At 53.4% G+C, this 18230-nt stretch overlaps 6 protein-coding genes across 6 annotated transcripts; 2 read left to right on the forward strand and 4 right to left on the reverse strand.

Annotated features, from left to right (window-relative positions):
* Positions 1 to 3231: 3231 nt before the first annotated feature.
* On the forward strand, positions 3232 to 5583 carry GLOTRDRAFT_122815 (hexose transporter; the record flags this gene model as incomplete). The annotated part of the gene is made up of 10 exons (XM_007871118.1): positions 3232 to 3320; positions 3375 to 3407; positions 3464 to 3590; positions 3647 to 3798; positions 3868 to 3899; positions 3965 to 4064; positions 4121 to 4321; positions 4381 to 4842; positions 4903 to 5065; positions 5122 to 5583. The coding sequence occupies 10 exons, from the start codon at positions 3232 to 3234 to the stop codon at positions 5335 to 5337; spliced, it is 1575 nt and encodes a 524-aa protein (XP_007869309.1). The 3' UTR covers positions 5338 to 5583.
* A 2034-nt stretch (positions 5584 to 7617) lies between these two features.
* Positions 7618 to 10200, reverse strand: GLOTRDRAFT_117607 (Metallo-dependent phosphatase). Its single transcript, XM_007871119.1, has 7 exons — positions 9819 to 10200; positions 9391 to 9522; positions 9101 to 9331; positions 8867 to 9043; positions 8659 to 8810; positions 8450 to 8584; positions 7618 to 8397 (listed from the first exon to the last, which is right to left on the reverse strand). The coding sequence occupies exons 1-7, from the start codon at positions 9874 to 9876 to the stop codon at positions 8287 to 8289; spliced, it is 996 nt and encodes a 331-aa protein (XP_007869310.1). The 5' UTR covers positions 9877 to 10200; the 3' UTR covers positions 7618 to 8286.
* A 347-nt stretch (positions 10201 to 10547) lies between these two features.
* On the reverse strand, positions 10548 to 11055 carry GLOTRDRAFT_47524 (uncharacterized protein; the record flags this gene model as incomplete). Its single annotated transcript, XM_007870982.1, has 2 exons — positions 10548 to 10829; positions 10888 to 11055. Coding segments are annotated over 2 exons (450 nt in total), but the record flags the coding sequence as incomplete, so codon positions are not given.
* A 3969-nt stretch (positions 11056 to 15024) lies between these two features.
* GLOTRDRAFT_27807 (uncharacterized protein) lies at positions 15025 to 15555 on the reverse strand (the record flags this gene model as incomplete). Its single annotated transcript, XM_007870967.1, has 1 exon — positions 15025 to 15555. A coding segment is annotated over one exon (531 nt), but the record flags the coding sequence as incomplete, so codon positions are not given.
* Positions 15556 to 15935: 380 nt separating this feature from the next.
* On the forward strand, positions 15936 to 17456 carry GLOTRDRAFT_95785 (uncharacterized protein; the record flags this gene model as incomplete). The annotated part of the gene is made up of 8 exons (XM_007871120.1): positions 15936 to 16005; positions 16070 to 16170; positions 16259 to 16414; positions 16484 to 16696; positions 16747 to 16883; positions 16919 to 16966; positions 17024 to 17115; positions 17188 to 17456. The coding sequence occupies 8 exons, from the start codon at positions 15936 to 15938 to the stop codon at positions 17454 to 17456; spliced, it is 1086 nt and encodes a 361-aa protein (XP_007869311.1).
* A 390-nt stretch (positions 17457 to 17846) lies between these two features.
* On the reverse strand, positions 17847 to 18044 carry GLOTRDRAFT_12268 (uncharacterized protein; the record flags this gene model as incomplete). Its single annotated transcript, XM_007870946.1, has 1 exon — positions 17847 to 18044. A coding segment is annotated over one exon (198 nt), but the record flags the coding sequence as incomplete, so codon positions are not given.
* Positions 18045 to 18230: the final 186 nt, after the last annotated feature.

The following is an 18230-nucleotide window of genomic DNA, read 5'->3' on the forward strand; positions in this document are numbered from 1 at the left end:
TGGTATTTGGTCTAGTCCGATTCTGATTACTCTGTACACGTCGTTGCTAGTCGCTTTCTCTTTGCTTTGATTTCTCCGTCTTATCTGTGTAGAGATACATTCATTCCTACTAATTGGCTGCCACGCATCGGGCTGGCGCCTATTAGTCTAATCATCGCGCACGGACTTCACATGGAGAGTATGGTCAGAAATTCGATCAAGGGACGCCCGCCACAACAAAAATAGGCGTTTCAAAATGGAGCTGAAAGTGAACACCTGTGCATTTGCTAAAAATAAGGACGGTCTGCGCAATGGCGTCGGCACCCTTGGCATCGGGACTGTCAGAATGTGATAGCTCTGTCTTAACATAGGGTATGTACGTAGAGCACGACTACGGTTGACCATCTGGGTCAGGTCAAATTTAAAAGTCACTGACTCACATTGCGACTGCTGTGTTCGATCCCCCGTGGGGTGGATGGGGATATTGGGCGGAGTTTGAATTGTCGCAATCCACTCAGCGGACGAGGGATACTGAGGGGGCTACAGTAAAAATGTACTACGTCTTGACAAGGCTTCATCCGGACGCTCCTGAAGAAGTGTGACGCAAAATCTCTACACGATATGAGCCTATGCTTGTCGTAAGAGATTTGTTGCTGAGAACATGCGACGGGAGTTGCCGATATTTGAAGCTCCGCTCCACCAAACAAACGGTCAGCTGCAGTCTTGTGTATGGGTATGTCGCGCACTGGGCTTTTGTAGTATAATATTGGGGGCGTTCTATAAAGAGATACTGGAGTACCCGTGCTAGGGCTAGTGACCTCCAAGAGAAGAACACAGGCGGGGAGCTACATCAAGCAGCCACAGCCACTTGCGGGATATCATATATCAGTATCGGCAGGTGGACTGTGCAGCGCGAAGTGTAAACGGTTGTGAAGCATTAAAGGATACGTATATACGGTTAGTACTAATGTGCACTAAACGGCACCGATAAGTCTTTCCGCCCGTCGCTCCCCGAAATATGTGGGCTGGGGATTCGCATCCTCTCGGAGTAGTGGTCCCGAACCTTATTGATTATCGAACAGTCACTACTGACTGTAAAATTCAGTGCCGCGCTACGTACATAATATTGATAGATGTATTCAACCCCCTTCAGAGACTGTTTCGGGATTGGCCGAAAGCTGTCAACGCGGAGGATCGAACAGGACCCCGGCATACTGGTATATATGTTTGATCCTAGTGCGGACATAAACGGCCAATTTTGAGGCCCTATGTCGGATATTTAGGCAGACATAAAGCCCAAAATTTCGGTCCATGTCCGGTATATCACGGCGGACACAAGGGCCTTGCCGGTCTTGGTGTCCGATCACCTGGCGGACATACCAAGTCGTCGAAGTGTCACACCCAGTAGTCCTTGTACTAGGTTGAGTGGTGTCTCTTATGCTTCTCAGTCAACTGTCAGCTCGTCTCGTGTATATCCAGGTATATCCTCAGCAACGGTGAATGAAATGCAAGCTTTGGAAACAGTGGTGGATCTTAGGAAGACTGAAATACAATATCCCAGAGTAATCATGTCACGATCTACTCGTTGCAGCGTTGGGCGTGTGCCGGTTTCGAGGTTGGATCCGTTTGGCGGACACACCGGCGCCCGAGCATAGGTCACTTATGCGGACATAAGCAGCCCAATTTGTGCTGACCGGATCCTAGAGGCGGACATATCCGGTCCAAATGTGTGAGGCCATAAGGGCCGAAAATCGGGCACTTAGGATCAAACATCAGTACCCATATGCCGGGGTCCTGATCGAACCCAAGGCAGCCTCCAAGTTGTGAGGCGACTTTTGAATTTGACCTGGCCCAGATGGTCAACCGTACACGACGCCATCGAACATGACACATTGATAGCAACAGACAGTATGAGCTCACCTGTCTCGCAGCGGTCTGTTGTATTATGGGCGTCAGCGTCATCCCCGGCGTCCTGGGTGGCTTACCTTGCCCATCATGTCTATTTTGAAACTCGCAGAGCCTTGCGGATTAAATGTTAACCGTTGAACGGAGCTTCTGGCGCCGTTACGAGGGGTATCACTCCTGTCTGTCCTCGTATGGCATGTTACGGGGGGCGCGGGAGGATCATGGTACGCCTGGCAGTTGAACGTTGAGGTCTGATCCGGACAATGCACGGGAAGACTTCGGAAGCCGGGGGGCGCGATCGCGCGTGGCAGGGGCATAGCTTTGAAAATCAGGGAAAGCGCGACAGATCATTGTCCAAGGGTCCGCGCCTGAGGACTGGCACGACCTGGCCAGAAGACGCTGATGGAAAGGGCCGCGTGCGAGCTCGAGAGGATCAAAGATGAGACGTACAGAACGTACGGGCGGCTAGTGCGGGGATTGGCGAAAGACTGCAAAAGTGTGTTTAGATTGGGCGAAAGAAAACCCGGAGGCATGCTTTCGGGTCCGGCGTGTGCATCCTGAAGATGTAGCCGGGCTGGTCGGGCGATGATCCATATGATCCTGGTTAGGCTGCTTATTATGCGGGAGCAATAAGGCTGGCGGCCCGGCAGATGCTGCGTTTTGATGGCGTGTGGGGAAGAATGCGGGGAAGGTACGCTGCGGGGACGGGTTTGTTCCTGGCACCGACCAGCCCCGCCTCTCGGAACACGAGTCGAGCGCAAGTCTGTTTGTCAGAAATGTTTCGACATTGTCGCGGCTGTTCCGGAGCTATTCTTGCGATTGTATGGGTCCGTATTTGTGTCGAAGAGCATGACGACATGGAAGTTGCGGGTTTGTCAGGTTACTCAGACGCGTACCTGTGACATACAGAGAAAACATAGGATCGTCGTGATTGCAGACGATGAAAAAAGCTGCCTGGAATTTGCTGGACCCCATATTTTGACGAGCGGGTTGGCATGCAAACCGGGCTTCAATGCGGACTTTGCAGGTGCATCTGGAGCAGGAGCTAATTGATGTCGGTAGTGCCTGGAGTGCACTCTGGATCTTGATTCTGGAGGAAGCCAGCCAATGGCGGCGTCGCGCGCGTGCGGGGAATCTGGAGAAATTCTGGAGAAACCCACGTTCGGGCAGTCACATGGGGCAGTCACGGATGCGCTCTTCCTCTTTTGGGCCTTGGTGTAACTTGCTGCCCACTCGACCAGGTTCCCAACTATAAAGTCCTATGTACTAGGCGTCCCTTCCTTTGCCGCACACCTGCGTCCTTCTTTTCCATCACCTACTTCGCCACATTCTGTACTCTGATCCATCATGGTTGGAGGCGCAGTCGCTGTAAATGGGGCCGACACGGCCATGTCACGGCTCATTGACCCCAACCGGAAATGGTACAACAACAAGCGGTATGTAGGTTCGGTTATATCGGAAGTACAGAGGATAATATGAACTGCTTCAAGACTGTTGGCCCTTAACGGCTGGATTGTCCTACTGTGAGTCCCTCCGTTTCATTACTTGTCTGGGGCCACCCGGTCTAACTATTCGCTAGCCTCATCACATCTTCGACAAATGGTTACGACGGGAGTATGATGAACGGGCTTCAGTCGCTACCACAATGGGCGAATTACTTCGGTAATCCCACCGGCGGCAAGCTGGGTTTATTAAACGCCATCCAGGTATGTTCCCAGTGTTGCAGTATTGTGAGGTTTGTATCTAACCTACTTGTTGCTAGAATATCGGCTCTCTAGCTGGCTACCCCTTCGCCCCCTATGTGTCAGACGGCATAGGTCGACGAGGCGCCATCTTCCTGGGCGCTGCCATAATGTGCATAGCAGTGGCAATCCAAACCGCTGCCTATTCCGTCGGAATGTTCATCGGCGCTCGGTAATTAAATAACGTTCTTCAATTCATTCCGGTTGCATTCTGATCATCTATCTGCTTGTTGATGCACAGTTTCATGATCGGCTTCGGCCTTACTTTTGCTGGTGAGCAGTATTCGCGGATCTGCACTTCCATGCTCTCGGCCGAGACTGATCTATCCCCTCCTCAGCGAATGCGGCACCGATGCTCGTGTCCGAGGTGTCCTATCCTACATACCGCGCGCCTCTCACCTCCCTATATAACTCGTTATGGTACTCCGGCGCTATTATGTGAGTTCTATCAATAGCCGTCACTGTTGCAGGAGGACTAATTAAGGGCTACTCAGTGCCGCTTGGTCCACCTATGGTACCTTCAAGATTCCAAGTACATGGGCATGGCGTCTCCCGTCTCTATTGCAGGGCATCCCTTCCATTCTGCAGGTCTTCCTCATCTGGTTCGTCCCCGAGTCGCCGCGTTGGCTCGTGAGCAAAGGAAAAGATGCCCAGGCCTTGCAAACGCTCGCCTACTACCACGCCGACGGCAATGAGTACGTCCTTTCCCCTTCTGCTTCCGAGGTGTGATTGTCTGACTATACTGCGCCTCCAGCCAGGACCCGCTTGTCCAATACGAATACGAGGAGATCCGCGCCGCGATCGAGTTCGACCGCACCGTCGCCGCCAACGTCGGCTGGAAATCCTTCCTGACGACGCCGGGCAACAGGAAGCGCGTACGCATCATCGTCGCGATCGCCTTCTTCTCGCAGTGGTCTGGCAACGGGCTCGTCTCGTACTACCTCAACAAGGTCTTCGACACGATCGGCATCACGGACCCGACGACGCAGCTCCTCATCAACGGGATCCTGCAGATCTGGAACCTGTTCTGGGCGTGCGGCGCGAGCTTCATGGTCGACCGTGCGGGGCGCCGCATGCTCTTCTTGACGAGCGCGGGCGGGATGCTGCTGTTCTGGACGGTGCAGACGATTTGCGTTGCGCTGTTCGCGGAACACCGTAGTCCGGACGCAGCGCATTCGGTTATTGCGTTCATCTTCTTGTATTATGCTGTTTACGAGTGAGTCTCCTGTCCCCGGTGGTTGTTCTTGGGAGGATGTGTGGCTGATGCCCTTCTTAGCCTTGCATTCACGCCTCTCATTGTATCATACACCGTCGAAATTCTGCCGTTCGCCCTGCGCGCGAAGGGCTTCAACATCTTCAACTTTACGATATCCTGCGCCCTAATCTTCAACCAATACATTAACCCCATCGCCCTGGATGCCCTCCAGTGGAAATATTATGTGAGCATGCCCTCTTCTCATTCCGTGCAAGGGCGCGTCTGACGGATCCCTCGCAGATCGTGTACGTCTGCTGGATCGCCTTCGAATTCGTCTTCCTATACTTCTTCGTGGTGGAGACGAAGAACCTCACGCTCGAAGAGACGGCGGCGCTGTTCGACGGCGCGGAGGCCGCCGCGGAGGTGGCGCACGCGGGTGCTACAGAAGTACGTGAAGACGCTTCTGAGAAGGGATCACACGGCGGATACAGCCCCCAGGCCGAGCTCAAGGCATGATTCGCATACACGAACGCTATTCCTTCCCCAAGTGTAAATGTACCCCATCCACGTTTTTCTTTCTCCTTGGATGCTCATATCTTTCACGAGCGCGGGTGTTGGTGCTGGGGTTTATGATAAAATATATATCGTATCTATACCGCGAGGAGTCCGGCGTGGGTGGACGAGGACAGCCATTAATGATGACCATTTGTATTATTTCCACACGAACCTGCGCTTGTGTATGATAATTATTTGATTCAGTTATCCTATCTCTCCTTCGGGCTCGTGATGACGCGCGGTCTCCCGGTATGGCAGGTGTAGTATTCGTGCTTCGTTTTGCACTCCGAGTCTCTGGCGTCTCTCATCCCCGCGGACTCCGATGTCGGATTTTGCTTGGAGGGTGTCAACCACGACGGCAGTGTATCCATACCCAATGCAGAACCACGATGCGCGACAAATTAGAATTATGCACTCGGGTCCTGAACAAGAACCTGTGCTTGGCGCCTGAGAGTTGTTAGGAGGAGAGCTGAGGAGAACCTACCCTGCTTTTGGTGATGCGCTCACTTCTCACCTTCTGGCGTCCTGCTTCAATTCCGTGGCCTTATGGGACCACACTTTCCGGCCTGCTTTGTACCGGAAACGCTATCATGATGGACGAGGAGCGAGGGGAACGCGCATCGCCCAACGTTAACTTGCAAGTCCACTCTGGCCGTTCGATGGCAGATTGTCTTAGAATGTATCCTGCATTTCACCTTCACTTTTGCCGGCTGGAATAACCGCTCGCAAGAAGTGTAAGCCGGTGAGTGGTTCTGAGGCTGCCCACTGGCAGAGGGCTGGTCATCTTCGAGACATCTTGCCTATAATGGAAAACTCAGCGGCTCGTACGTGGTCAACCCTTTCCATTCCTCCCATGTCGCCGACGAACCCATGGAGCAGACTGTCTTAGAAGTGCGTCAGGCTAGCGCAACTCTCAAGTAGCATTGAGAAGAGTGGTCGGTTCCCGGACATCCGTCGTTCAGGCCTACGAAATCGCCAGTCGCGGCGATATTGCCTAGTAGCCGCTATAAGGTCAGACTCGGATTCCAGAATACCTCCCTGTCCCTATAGAGAAACCGTGATCAACCTGTCTACCACGGGGCTGGAGGTAGCGAAATGCCACAAATCCGTAACTGAGCGGGAAATCGAGTAATTCGCCTACATGATTTACCTGGCCCTAGTCCAGGACGAATACTCGACGAGGCTCCTTCGCAATCCATGACTCGGTATCTACTATCATTTGGGTAGTTTTGCAAAATTTGCAAAACTACCGCAGCCCCTAGAGAGAGCTCTATACCAAATTAAAAAATTCAGAGACTTTTTAGGCATGTAGATATAGACTAGTAGATACCCTCTGTCAAGTTGGTTTAGGGAAATATCGAGTGGTCATGGAGAGGGAGGAAGAGGAGGATGTTTGCAACCGCCTACAGACCGTGTGAAACCTAGATCTGGTACTCATTCCATGGTTTTTTGCCGGGATTTTGTTTGGACTATACTGGTGTACCATACATTGAGCTACTCAACCTGCCCGATTGTGAAGAGATTGAGGATGTAGCTATAACGATGCTGTTTTGCAAAACTTCGAGAGGCAGATCGTGACAAAAACGTGATGGATCTCGCGGGGATGTCACGCGTGACAAACTTTTGCAAAACCCCCTGCACACGCCGGCATCTGTCCAGCATCCTCTACATCACGTATTAAAATACAAAAAAATCACAGTTGAGTACATAGAAGGGTGCTACACAATGCCATGAAAAACCTCTGATGCAAGAGCCAGCGAACTGAGCGCAACACGTCGATTTACAGAGAGTTTTGCAAAACTACCCAAATGATAGTATGGGAACACGGCTAAAGCTTCCCCATGCACCGTTGAATGGAATCTTGCCAATGATGCTGATGCTGATGATTGCGCCTCCGGAACGGCTTGAGACGCCGCAGCTCAATACTTATGGCGAGTACTCGGGCCCATGCACGGGCATCTACAACTCCAATCTCCAGGTAGGTCCTCTCAGGATTCATGGGCGCCGAGGCTTTCATCCGACTCCCCCATCCAGTGGATCTCATGCTCCTACTGCGCATGAGATGGACCATCGTAAAAGCCGCAGGTTGTCAGATATGTAAGATTCGGGATCGATCTCCGGTCAGTGAAGAATGAGCCGGTGATGACCATCAGCTGTTTCCTGCCTGAGTCAAAGTCACATACATATTTAACCCAGATATTTTTGGCTTACTTTTACTGGCATCACACCCTGGTGTTGAGAGTCACATGTATACATAAAGGAAGGGTAAACGAATTGTACTGTAACTTATTCTCACATTAGAGCCGGAAGCAGAGGATAAAGATCAGAGAAAGGGTACGATGATGTCAAAACAGGGAGAAAAGAAAACGAGAAAGGAGCGGAGGGCAGCCCTAGAGGAACCCGCAGCTTCACCAACTATACACAAAAACGGGGGATCGTTAGGAACGTCGTAGGGGGTCTCCGGCATGTGCGTGCATGTGCATGAAGTCATCACGAGAAATAACAAAATAAGGGATTATGAGGATAATACGAGTCCGATAGAGCGCGAAATAGATATGGGGATGCTGGAGCGAGGGGCAATGGGGGAGAAGAGAGAAGAAAATAGGAGATTGCTTGGAACAATGTAACATCGAGGTCCATCCGCGTGCAGTCTCGCCTTTCACCTTTGTTCTTCTTCTATATCCCCCAGCCCCGGCCAGCATCGCGATACATTACACCCATCACATCTCCGCCACGGCAGTAGTGCGCGGCGCCTCGGTCCCTCGGTTTTGCCCATGTTTATTCTGCTGCATCAGTACATCGCCGAGCCGGCTACCCTCTACTATGTTACACCAACCCTGCCAGCCGCATATAATAACAAACAACCAAGGTGAAGAAAAGGTCTACGTTCGGATCGAGGGACCGGGCCCATCAGATCTTACTAGCGTCCTTTTTCTTCTGTTTGCGCGGTGGTGTAACCGGGCGACCCATGTTCATTCCGCCATATGGATATTTGGCTTTCTTCTCCGCAGGCTTGAGAATCTACACGCGAGATATTTGGCGACAGCTGGAGAATACGAAGCACTCCACGAACCTGGAATGAACATAAGAGTGTCTCGTCTACACTCATCATCGCGCCCGCGTTGTCGAACTCTCCGCAGTAATTGGGTGCCGAGAACAACGTCACAAGCAGTCGCTTTGCAAAGAATTCGTACCCGTCTTCGACGACCTGCAAGTTGGGGCGTCGGTCAGTACGCCCCGCTCTCGGAAGGGACCGAGTGGGGAGCCGATTGCGAAACGCACCTGATGCGCTCGACATATGAGATCCATATCGTGCTTTTGCAGGAACCTTGACACCACATCCGGACCAAACGTAAACGAGACCCCACGATCGTTCTCTGACCAGCCTGTGATGTCCTTGTCTGGATCGGACCATAGTAAGTCGCAAAGCAGCCCTGAGACGCCATACCGTCAGAAACTCCATCCACGCAGCCGCTCATTGGTAGCGTACCTGTGTCTGGGACATCCGTAGGCCTCATCACCCTCCTAATTTGCTCCATCGACTGCAGATCGGGACTCAAACCTCCATGCATACAGAATATCTTCTCATCGATGATGGCAGCTATCGGCAGGCAGTTGAAGCAGTCCGTAAACGTCTTCCATAGTTTGATGTTGTACCGACGCTTGCCTATCGACCACGCGACGGTTTATAGAGGAAGAAAGCATAGACATGGCTGCCACGTACACTCATCGTAGAAGCCGTATATCCGATTGATGCTGGCGCACTCGTGGTTACCCCGGAGGATGAAGAAGTTTTCGGGGTACTTGATTTTGTAGGCAAGGAGGAGGCAGATGGTCTCCAGGGACTGTTTACCCCGATCCACGTAGTCGCCGAGGAAGAGGTAGTTGGCTTCTGGTGGGAAGCCTCCGTATTCAAAGAGGCGCAGAAGATCATAATATTGGCCGTGGATGTCGCCTGCGCGTAGTGTCAGAAGCCTGCCACGAGTGTTTAATATACAAAGCGATAAGACATACCGCATATCTTAATTGGTGCTTCTAATTCCAGCAGGATAGGTTGGTTGATGAAAATCTCTCGGGCTTTCGTACAGAGATATTTGATTTCGTATTCCTGAAGTTGGACGGGCTTTCCTGGTCGGTTGCCTCGCACTGAAAGTGGATGGTTAAATCCGCGCTTAGGAGGCGACATGTCACAGCATTAGGGTCGCAGGAGTGATGGCAGCCATCCTATCGTTGTACAGGCATCTGGAAGCACCAACGCCCACAACGGCGGCGTTCGACACGCGTGCTTGCCACTCGCCTCGCTTGCGCCCAACCGGTGACTCAGATCCAACATCAAGGTGTCCCCGTGCGCCAGCATGTCAACCGCCCCCTGGAGTGGCTTGAAACGCACCCCTTCCATTCTCCTGCCACTCCCGAGCCCCTGGACAGGCGAAAAAGCTCACCTTCCAACAAGCGGTCAATGACCGAATCGAGATCGATTTCTGTCGCCGAATCTGCCATATCTTGTGTCTCCTGGCAAGGTCGTGAGTCGTGGGCCCTGTTTCGTAATTGAGTTTAGCGCAACCGCGAACTGTTGTTTTGTGGTTGGACGAAGAGGAGGTCAAGCGAGTGCAGGAGAGCGTTGGAACGCAAACAAGCCGCCAGACAACCGGGAGCGGACCAGTTCGGGCGGGGACGGCGCGAGCGCGGGCGAGACTGCGTTACAGAGACAGCGAGTCGGTGGTCAGCCGGCTACCAGCACCGCGAAACGGCGAAGAAGAAAAATAACAGAAAATCGATGAGCTGGAGGGCGAGAGCAGATAACGAGCAGCTTTGATGGGCACCGAGGAACAGAAGGCAAAAACCAAACCCGGAAACTGCGTCGCTCCCGTGGGAATCCTCCGCGGATACACTCACCTGCGGTCCACACTATCGATGTCGACGGCGACGGCGGGATGGAACGCGAAAAATTTACAGAGGGAATGGCGAGGGAGCACAGGCAGAGCTCAGGGGCCAGGCCAGACTGTTGACGTCAAGGTTCACTAGATTAGACAAACACTAATACATTATGGACTTCCAGCTCTACATTCGAATCATAAGGTCGTGTACAGATTCAAAGGGAAGTCCGCATCCTGTAATATCAGCCACTCCTTCCCAGGCGAGGATGGGGCATGGGTATTAACACAACAGCTCTAGAAGCATAGAAGATATGGGCGTAACAATACAAAGTGGGGGCGTGAACGATCGTCTGCTGCGTGCGTCATGAGGGCGGGCGCGATGGTGTGTCGCTCGCGTTGGCTTGGGCTGCCTCTTCGGGTCGGCGTACCCTTCTCCGGCGTCGTCTGTTTACACCGGTCAGCAGGCTTGCCTTTGAAACGCGAGACTCCGGCTGGTACGTACCGAGGGAACATGGGCCCTTTAGGCATCGGCCGCTCGTCCAGATCAAGTGCAATGTTCGTTGCAGCTTGGAAGCCCTGTAGCAAACCAATCTAATCAGTATCTTGAACCGTGCCTGATCAGTAGTGGACCCACCTCAATCCAGTCAACGACTGAAGCGACATCTGCAGCTTGCAGGAGGAACTGTTCCCCTTCCATCCTAACCCGGATAACGTTTCTTCTCTTCATATAGTCACTGCCCAACCCGCTCTCAGCGTGCTGCAAGGTATACACCCGCAACAAGTCCTTGGGATCCGGCGGCGGCAATTCCTGAGGCTTATGGTCGTTTGCACCCGCGGAAGCCGAATTGCGTGCAGGAAGGCGCGACGACCTAAAATGGCTCCGACTGCCTCCAGCCGAAGACGGGCTGAGACTCGTAGGAGACGCGACCAAGCCACCGTTATTCGACGAGCCCCCGAGCGAAGAGGCCGCGGACGACGAGTGCGACGGCGGCCGAGCAAGCGTGAGCGACGGTCGCCCGCTCGAGCTAGCGTCCCCACCCCTGCTCGAGTCCAAGCTAGATCGCCCAAACCGCGACGATGGCCCCGAATTCGAATTCGAGTTCGCAAGCCTCGACGGGTGCAGTAAGCTGACCGTGAACCTCTTCGACTTGCTCTGCTCCTTCTGCCGTTGCTCCTGCTGCTGACTCTGCTGGTCCCCGCCGGACCTAGAGCTTTCGCTTTGCGCGTCCTCGCTCAACTTCGGCGGTCTCTCGGCGCGCTGGTTGGTCCGCACAGCATCAATCCTAATCCGCCCGTCATAGGTCGTTCCGCTAGTATTGGTCGCGTCCCCCACTCCAACTTTGTTCTCCCACCACTCCGTCACAGGGTTGACACCCGCGACGCCAGGCGGGCACTTGTACACCCGGAACGCGGTCCCCTCCAGCACACAGTATACCCTCCGCCACTTGCGGTCTTTCGCCTGCACGCCAGGCGCGGTAAACTCCATCTTCCGCGGCATAATAGCGGCGAGGTAGATGGAGTTGCTGTACGGCGGCAGTTGCTCTCTGCCCTCCTCCTCCCGCGGCTGGACAGCGGGGGCCTTATGCCGCTGGGGGAAGAAGGACGGATACGGAGGCGGCTCCGTATTCGGGTTGAACATGGGCATCGAGCGCCGCCTCCGCAAAGACGGACCGAGATCTTCTGGCTCCTTGGGCGGAGGTGGAGGCCTGGGTGACCAGATACCCTCCGAGGCGCCAGCTGCAGAAGGACCAGGCTCCGGTGCCTTGGGCCTAGCGTCGTCCTGGAGGCCTCCCAGAACCCTCGTCTGCTTCGGCGAAAGCAGGTCGACCATACTTCGCGACGCCTGCTGGTACAGTCCCGGTCGAGGAGAGCCCGGGGTGGGCATCGGGACAGCCAGTGGCTGCTGGCGCGTAGAATCTCCTGCCTTTGGAGTACGCAAGGGCGACATCGTCGGCTCGGGCAGCACAGGCTTGGAGGAAAAGTAATCAAGGGCGCGTCGCGCGGTTGGAGTTAGTTCGCCTTTTGGGCCGTCTTTCTTCGCTTGGAGGAACGAAGCGTCAAATGGAGAGCTGGACACTTGCGGCAAACCTTCTGGGTCTCTGTAACTGGACTCTGACCGCCGACTCTCAGTCGTGTCGTCCCCTTCCTCGTCGTCACTGCCCATATCACCTTCTCGCATCTCCTCCTCCCCCTCGCCATCCCCTTCCATCTCTTCCTCCTCGTCCGACTCTGCGAGCATAGCGTTCTCATGGTCGGCCTGGTGATGCGAGTCATCGGGACCCTCTCTGGGCAAAGCAGGCATACTACTCAACCGCGACTGAGGCCGGATACGTCGGGGTTGCGAAGGACCTGGTGTCGTGGTGGAAATACTGGGGAGATTGAGGATGGGGAATGGGGGATGCCGGGTTATGACGGAGGGAGACAGGCGCGCTAATCCTCCTTCGATGGTGAATCGCGCCGGGGGTGGCGGCAGCGTCGCTAGACGCGGCGCGGGTGATCTTCGACCGGACCCACCGCCTGGTGAAATCGGCACTTGGAGGTTTTCTGTCGCGGTCGCGGTCGCCATGCTCGTGGAGGCCAGGGAAGTCGGAGATTGAGAGGATTGCGGTTCAGGCCGGGTGTCAGCCACCGGGAAGCTCGCAGGCGGGAGAGAAGAACCGGAGGCCCTACTCGGGGAAGACATCGGCGGGGAACGCGTCTCGCCCGCAGGGCTGCTGCTCGCGGACTGAAATAGCGAGCGTCGCGTTTCCCGAATATCATCGGAACGTGGCCTCTGCTCTCGCTCGACGTCACTGCTTGGTTGCCGCATGGTGGATGGCGAAGCGCTCGATGTACCGGAAATAGGTGAGTCTTCCATCCCGTCTGTCCCCCCTGACGAGCGCGGCATCGTCATGAACTGCGGCTGCGACATGTACGGCTTCTGGCGTACATCCACGCTCATCGACCGCGTCTGGCGCTGGTACGGCCCACCACCTCTTGCACCTCTGCTCTCCTTCCTAGCAAATTTTGTCCGAATATTATCAGATAGCTTTCGAATAAACCGGACCTGCAGTGCGTTGTGAATACTGAATTCCGAATCCCGAGAAGCTTGAGAAATAACTCACTCGGAAACTTGAAGGTGCAGTCAATTCTACCGCTGATCGCGTTCGTGAGTCCGTCGCTGCCATCTCGTTCGTGCTTGCTCCCCTTTGCGTGTTTCGGGCAAGCGTTTCGTTCGAATGGCGTCTTAACAGGCCGGCATTGGAGGCAAAAGCAGGAATGACCGCATCCTTTACGGTTTCTGCAGCACAGCGAGGATGCGGGGGAGAATTCGGCAATCACGTGCCGTACATTATATAATCAGTCTGCCGCGGCAACTCTAGTTGCCACACCCACAACGGGAAGAGCTGTACCAAGTTCAACGTTCGGCATGGCTTCACCCGCGTCCTGTCGCTTTGCCTATCATATTCCCTGCCACCCTTGTGACAGGCACTCTGCGAACTTGTTATTTTCTGAGCAAGTCGAAACGTTTCGAAATGTACGACTAACTATCCCTGCACTTGGTGTCGATAAATAAATATAGCTCTCCCGGCAGGGCCACCTCTCCACTTTGTCCACACGGAAGAACCGCTACCCGCAGGCCCTCAAGATCCTTTCAAAGTGGATCCTACTGCGTTGATCACTTATTAAGGATCCTCGGGGCCGAGCTGTAGCCACTGGCACAAAGATCGGAGGAGACAGGTACGAAGGTATCACGAAAGTGTCCTCTGTAGGAAACACCAGGATCTCTAGCAGTCACTACGCGGTCTTCCGGAGAGAGGAAGGCAGGTTACCCCTTGCAATTCGACTTACACCTGCTGCACGTTCTGTTATCAGCGATACCGAGCCGATTCTATATCCACCACCATAACTCCAGCTGATATCACCTCTGGGCTGCACGACTTCACTGCGGGACTGCCAAACCCCGTCTGGGCACGTAAAGGAGCAATCGGAATGGACTGCTTCCGCCCTCCGATCGCAGCCTGCAGGTGAGTAATGTGCCTAGGCCGAGAGACGGCTTTGGAGCCCTTGCTTGGACTGTTGTATATCAATCCGTGCAATGGGCATGCCATCCTAGGTAATAGAATTGGGTTGTGGCCCAGCGTGCTTAAAAGGCACCGCCTGGTACAAACGCTAACGCCACGATGCCGTGTCACCTGGTTCGTTCGAGCCCTTAATATCTTGCAGTCCAAGAGACAGGCACATCCTAATTGGTTCGTTCGGTTTTCACTCACATAGATCGGAGGTTCTTGTAGGCCACTTCCGACCAGGATCAAAAGGCAAATGCCTACGGATCTCATAGCACGAGTGGGGTAATGTCTTTGTGCCGTCTTGATACGCAGTTTTCATTCGAGCTTGTTAGCATTCGTGGTACTAATTGTACAACGCTGCTATTCGGTACGTGTCTGCAGCAAAATTGGCCCGATTGGTAGCATCCATGCACTTACAGACGGTCGGAGTTGCCTGCGCTTTCAGAACTAGTGGACGAGTCGCTACGCTGCTCGAGGTCGACGTCGGAACAACTTTTGGAACAGCCTGAACACTACTTACCCAACATTTCACCTATCCACTCTTCGTAAAACAAGTCGTACAACCCGACGATCTTCATGCTATAAACGATGGCCTGCGGTATTTGTTTGTACACCACTTTGACCCGGTCATCGACAGTGCCGATTGGTAGGTGTCCTTCTGCGCGCCGCATCACTTCATCCTGCCGCTTCCTTGCCTCTGGAGTGTCATGGTAATAATACTCCAAGCGCATTTCTCGCAATCCCGTTGCCCGCGTCAGGCAAGCCAGCTGGTCGCGTGCGAACTGCCCCGCCCCCGAAGTAAAAATCCTGCGGAAGACGCGCGTATGGGGAGACACAACTATGTCCACCACTTCATCGTCGCGCATGAAGGTGTCGATGCTGGTGAAGTGGCTGATGCGAGGGTTGCGGCGGAAGTTCTTGAGGACTATAGCACCGTGGGCGGGCCCCATCCAGAGCGATTTCAGACTGGCGGGGATAGCGCTTTCGATAAAGCTCCAATCGTTCTGGTTCAGGGTTATGAGGGCCAGGCTCTGCAAAGACGTGCATTGCATGAGGATTTGGTGCGTCATCGTGAGGGGCCAACGTATGAGGTCCCCACTCCAGGGTGTTGAGCGGGGCTTGAAGGTCAGGAAATCCCCTTTCGATCCGTTGAGTGTAACTGGGCCGATCCACAGCTTGCGGACGGTGCTAGACAGAGGCCTGTTCTCTGACCCCGACTCGGTTGCTAAGGCATCTTCATTTCTTAGAGTCTGGAAGAAGGCATCGATCTGCCAAGTGCTATGCAACGTCACCGTGGTATATAGCATTGGGACTGTCCATGAATGAGTCGCTTTGGAGACCAGACTGAGGCGACAGCCCATGCGTGTATCATCTTCCACGCACATCTTGAATACTGGTCGCGACTTTGCGTTAGCATCCCGCCGTCCACGATAGGCAGGGGCATACACTTACTCTGTATCCGGGCAGATTTCTCATTGTTAGTTCGGACGGAGGACAGTCGATGCACGACGCACCAGCATAATTATTTCGACGGGGAGCCCACAGCTAGGCCCGTCTTCGAGCACGGTTGGTATCATATTCGAAGAGCTCTAGTCGGACGAACGGCTTGGTTTCCTTACGGTTGGAGATACCAATGGTAGGTCTTACCTGGCAACCCATTGGCGACTACGAGCACGGACAGCAAGCCCAGATTCTCGGTCGAGGTTTGTACCTGGGAAGATGAGAGAACGATAACAGCCGCTGTGATACTTAACGCGTATGCCTGAGGACGAAAGGTCAACACTGATTGGGTCAAGGACGGGTATACACTCGGCAATCACCGAATGCCAGGACCACTTCAAGTTATTCGGTTCGTCGATGGCGACCCGGTATAACTAAGGGTCCACTAGTAGAGTAAGTATAATGCTCCTGGATGCTGGGGACCTATGAACGTGAGGTGTTTAACTCAGTGTCCAGGTACTATTTGTCACACTCGCCAACTTCCTGATTTGGGGGGGAGCCTTCGCTTTGCCTTCCCGCGCGGATCAAACTGCGAATGGTACACTAGGCCATCTATCTTCCTACTCAGAGTTTACTTCTCAAGCTACCTGGACTTGCTCATCGGAGGAACGGGTAAGTGGTAATGCCGTGGTCTGGGAGGCACACTGCTGATGCACTTTGCTGTGGCAAAGAATCCTTCAGCATCAGCTGATGTACTTCTTCAACGTACCGCAAGACGCGTCGGACGAGTGGCGCATGCTTTTCGAAAATCTAGACGCCGATATGTGTAGTGACGAGTACCTGCTGGGTCGTCCCAAGGAGCTCGTCAGGAAGCAAAAGCTCGACCAGATGGCAACTTGCTCCATTACCAACGATTTTGACGCCGTCCTATCCGCGGAAGCTATAAGAGAGAGGGTGCGCCTGCTTAACATTCTCTCAACTTTCCCTAAATATATTAAATGTAGAGTTGGGCGCAGGGCAACGAATACTTCAGGCAAGGCATGGTAGGTAGAGCTCAAGTGATGTACCTGGCTGCCCTGGCCTTTGCACCGCTGCCGCTTGTCATGTTAAATCTAGCCGCGGTCATGCTCAAACAGAAAATGTGTGTGTCGGTCCCTCACAAACACGTTGCTTCAGGCTGGGCGTCACATTTCCCGGAAACTATACAAGCGGCTTACTTCATAGGTAACTGGGTGTCCAGGACTTCGCCACGCGGGTTCTCAATATGGGAGACATTTTAAGGGACGAAACCAAGACCAAAGCATATTACCGACGTGCTGTCGCTCGTCGACTACTGAGCCACGAAGGGAAACATCTGCGACAGGCTCTAGAAGGTCCGTCCGAAATTACTGAGGATCCGCTTTGATATTTCAGAAACTCATGTGATTCAAAATTATGCGTCGTAGATATCACTAACGCACTTATCCTCAGTCTCGCAGACGCTCAGATAGCGGAAGAGAAACGGAGGATCGAAGGAATGCTTACTCAACCGTTGCCGCAGCTCAAACGTATGATTGAGCAACAATGTTACGCACTTGGCACGTTTAACATTGCCAACTATGCTACGGACGACGATATAAACATCACAGCGAGGGAGTCTCGGGTCAACTGCACTAGAAAGTACGGTCCAGATTTTGACCACCGAACTACGCTTCCCCCGGGGTGGAAATACTAACAGGACTGTGCAATATATATATCAGAACACGCTGTTACAAATATGTCTCAATAACGTTGTGATGATCCGCGTTGACAAGTACTGTGTATGAACACATCAGGAAACGCGTTCTGCGGCATAGGAGGACCCTAGCCACATAGTGCGGTATAGACAGGATAGACATTGATAGCAGGCGGCACGCGCCATAGGGACACATAGTCAACGTAGGTTCGATTCGCACATGTCGCATAATTTTTGCCACCTTGCTGCAGGGCACGTTTCCGAACCAGTAGAAAGATATTGAGTATAATTACATGATGGGTAGATATACAGAGAATGTCAAGCAGGGGGTTGCAGGAGGAAGAATGTCCGAATATCTATATATCTATTAACAAGGAATGTCTTACAATCTTCCAACACATTCTCGGATGTCCACCGAGGGCTGATCTCTGTACCAAACTTAGGTACGAGATGACATCCTCCTATAACATGCGAAAGTTCAATAACCTCAGCATTGGGTCTCCCGCCGCGCGTTGAACGAGAAACCCAATGCATCTGTAATGTCGGATCCCGGGCAGTGAATGGTGTAAACCATTCGACGTACGCAAGGAGGGTTGCATGTCGTCCCCGGCGGTATTGTAAATGTTCCGGTAGACGGAATATAACACGCAGCTGTGCGACGCGCAGTCCTACCCTCACGAAAGACATGTCGGCAATCAAGTACGAGCCTGGCAATGGAATATACGCACCGTGAAGAGCCGTGCCTATGGCATGGCCATTACTGTCACCTCCGTC

The sequence above is a fragment of the Gloeophyllum trabeum genome (assembly GCF_000344685.1).
Source record: "Gloeophyllum trabeum ATCC 11539 unplaced genomic scaffold GLOTRscaffold_00013, whole genome shotgun sequence".
In the NCBI taxonomy this organism is placed as follows: domain Eukaryota; kingdom Fungi; phylum Basidiomycota; class Agaricomycetes; order Gloeophyllales; family Gloeophyllaceae; genus Gloeophyllum; species Gloeophyllum trabeum.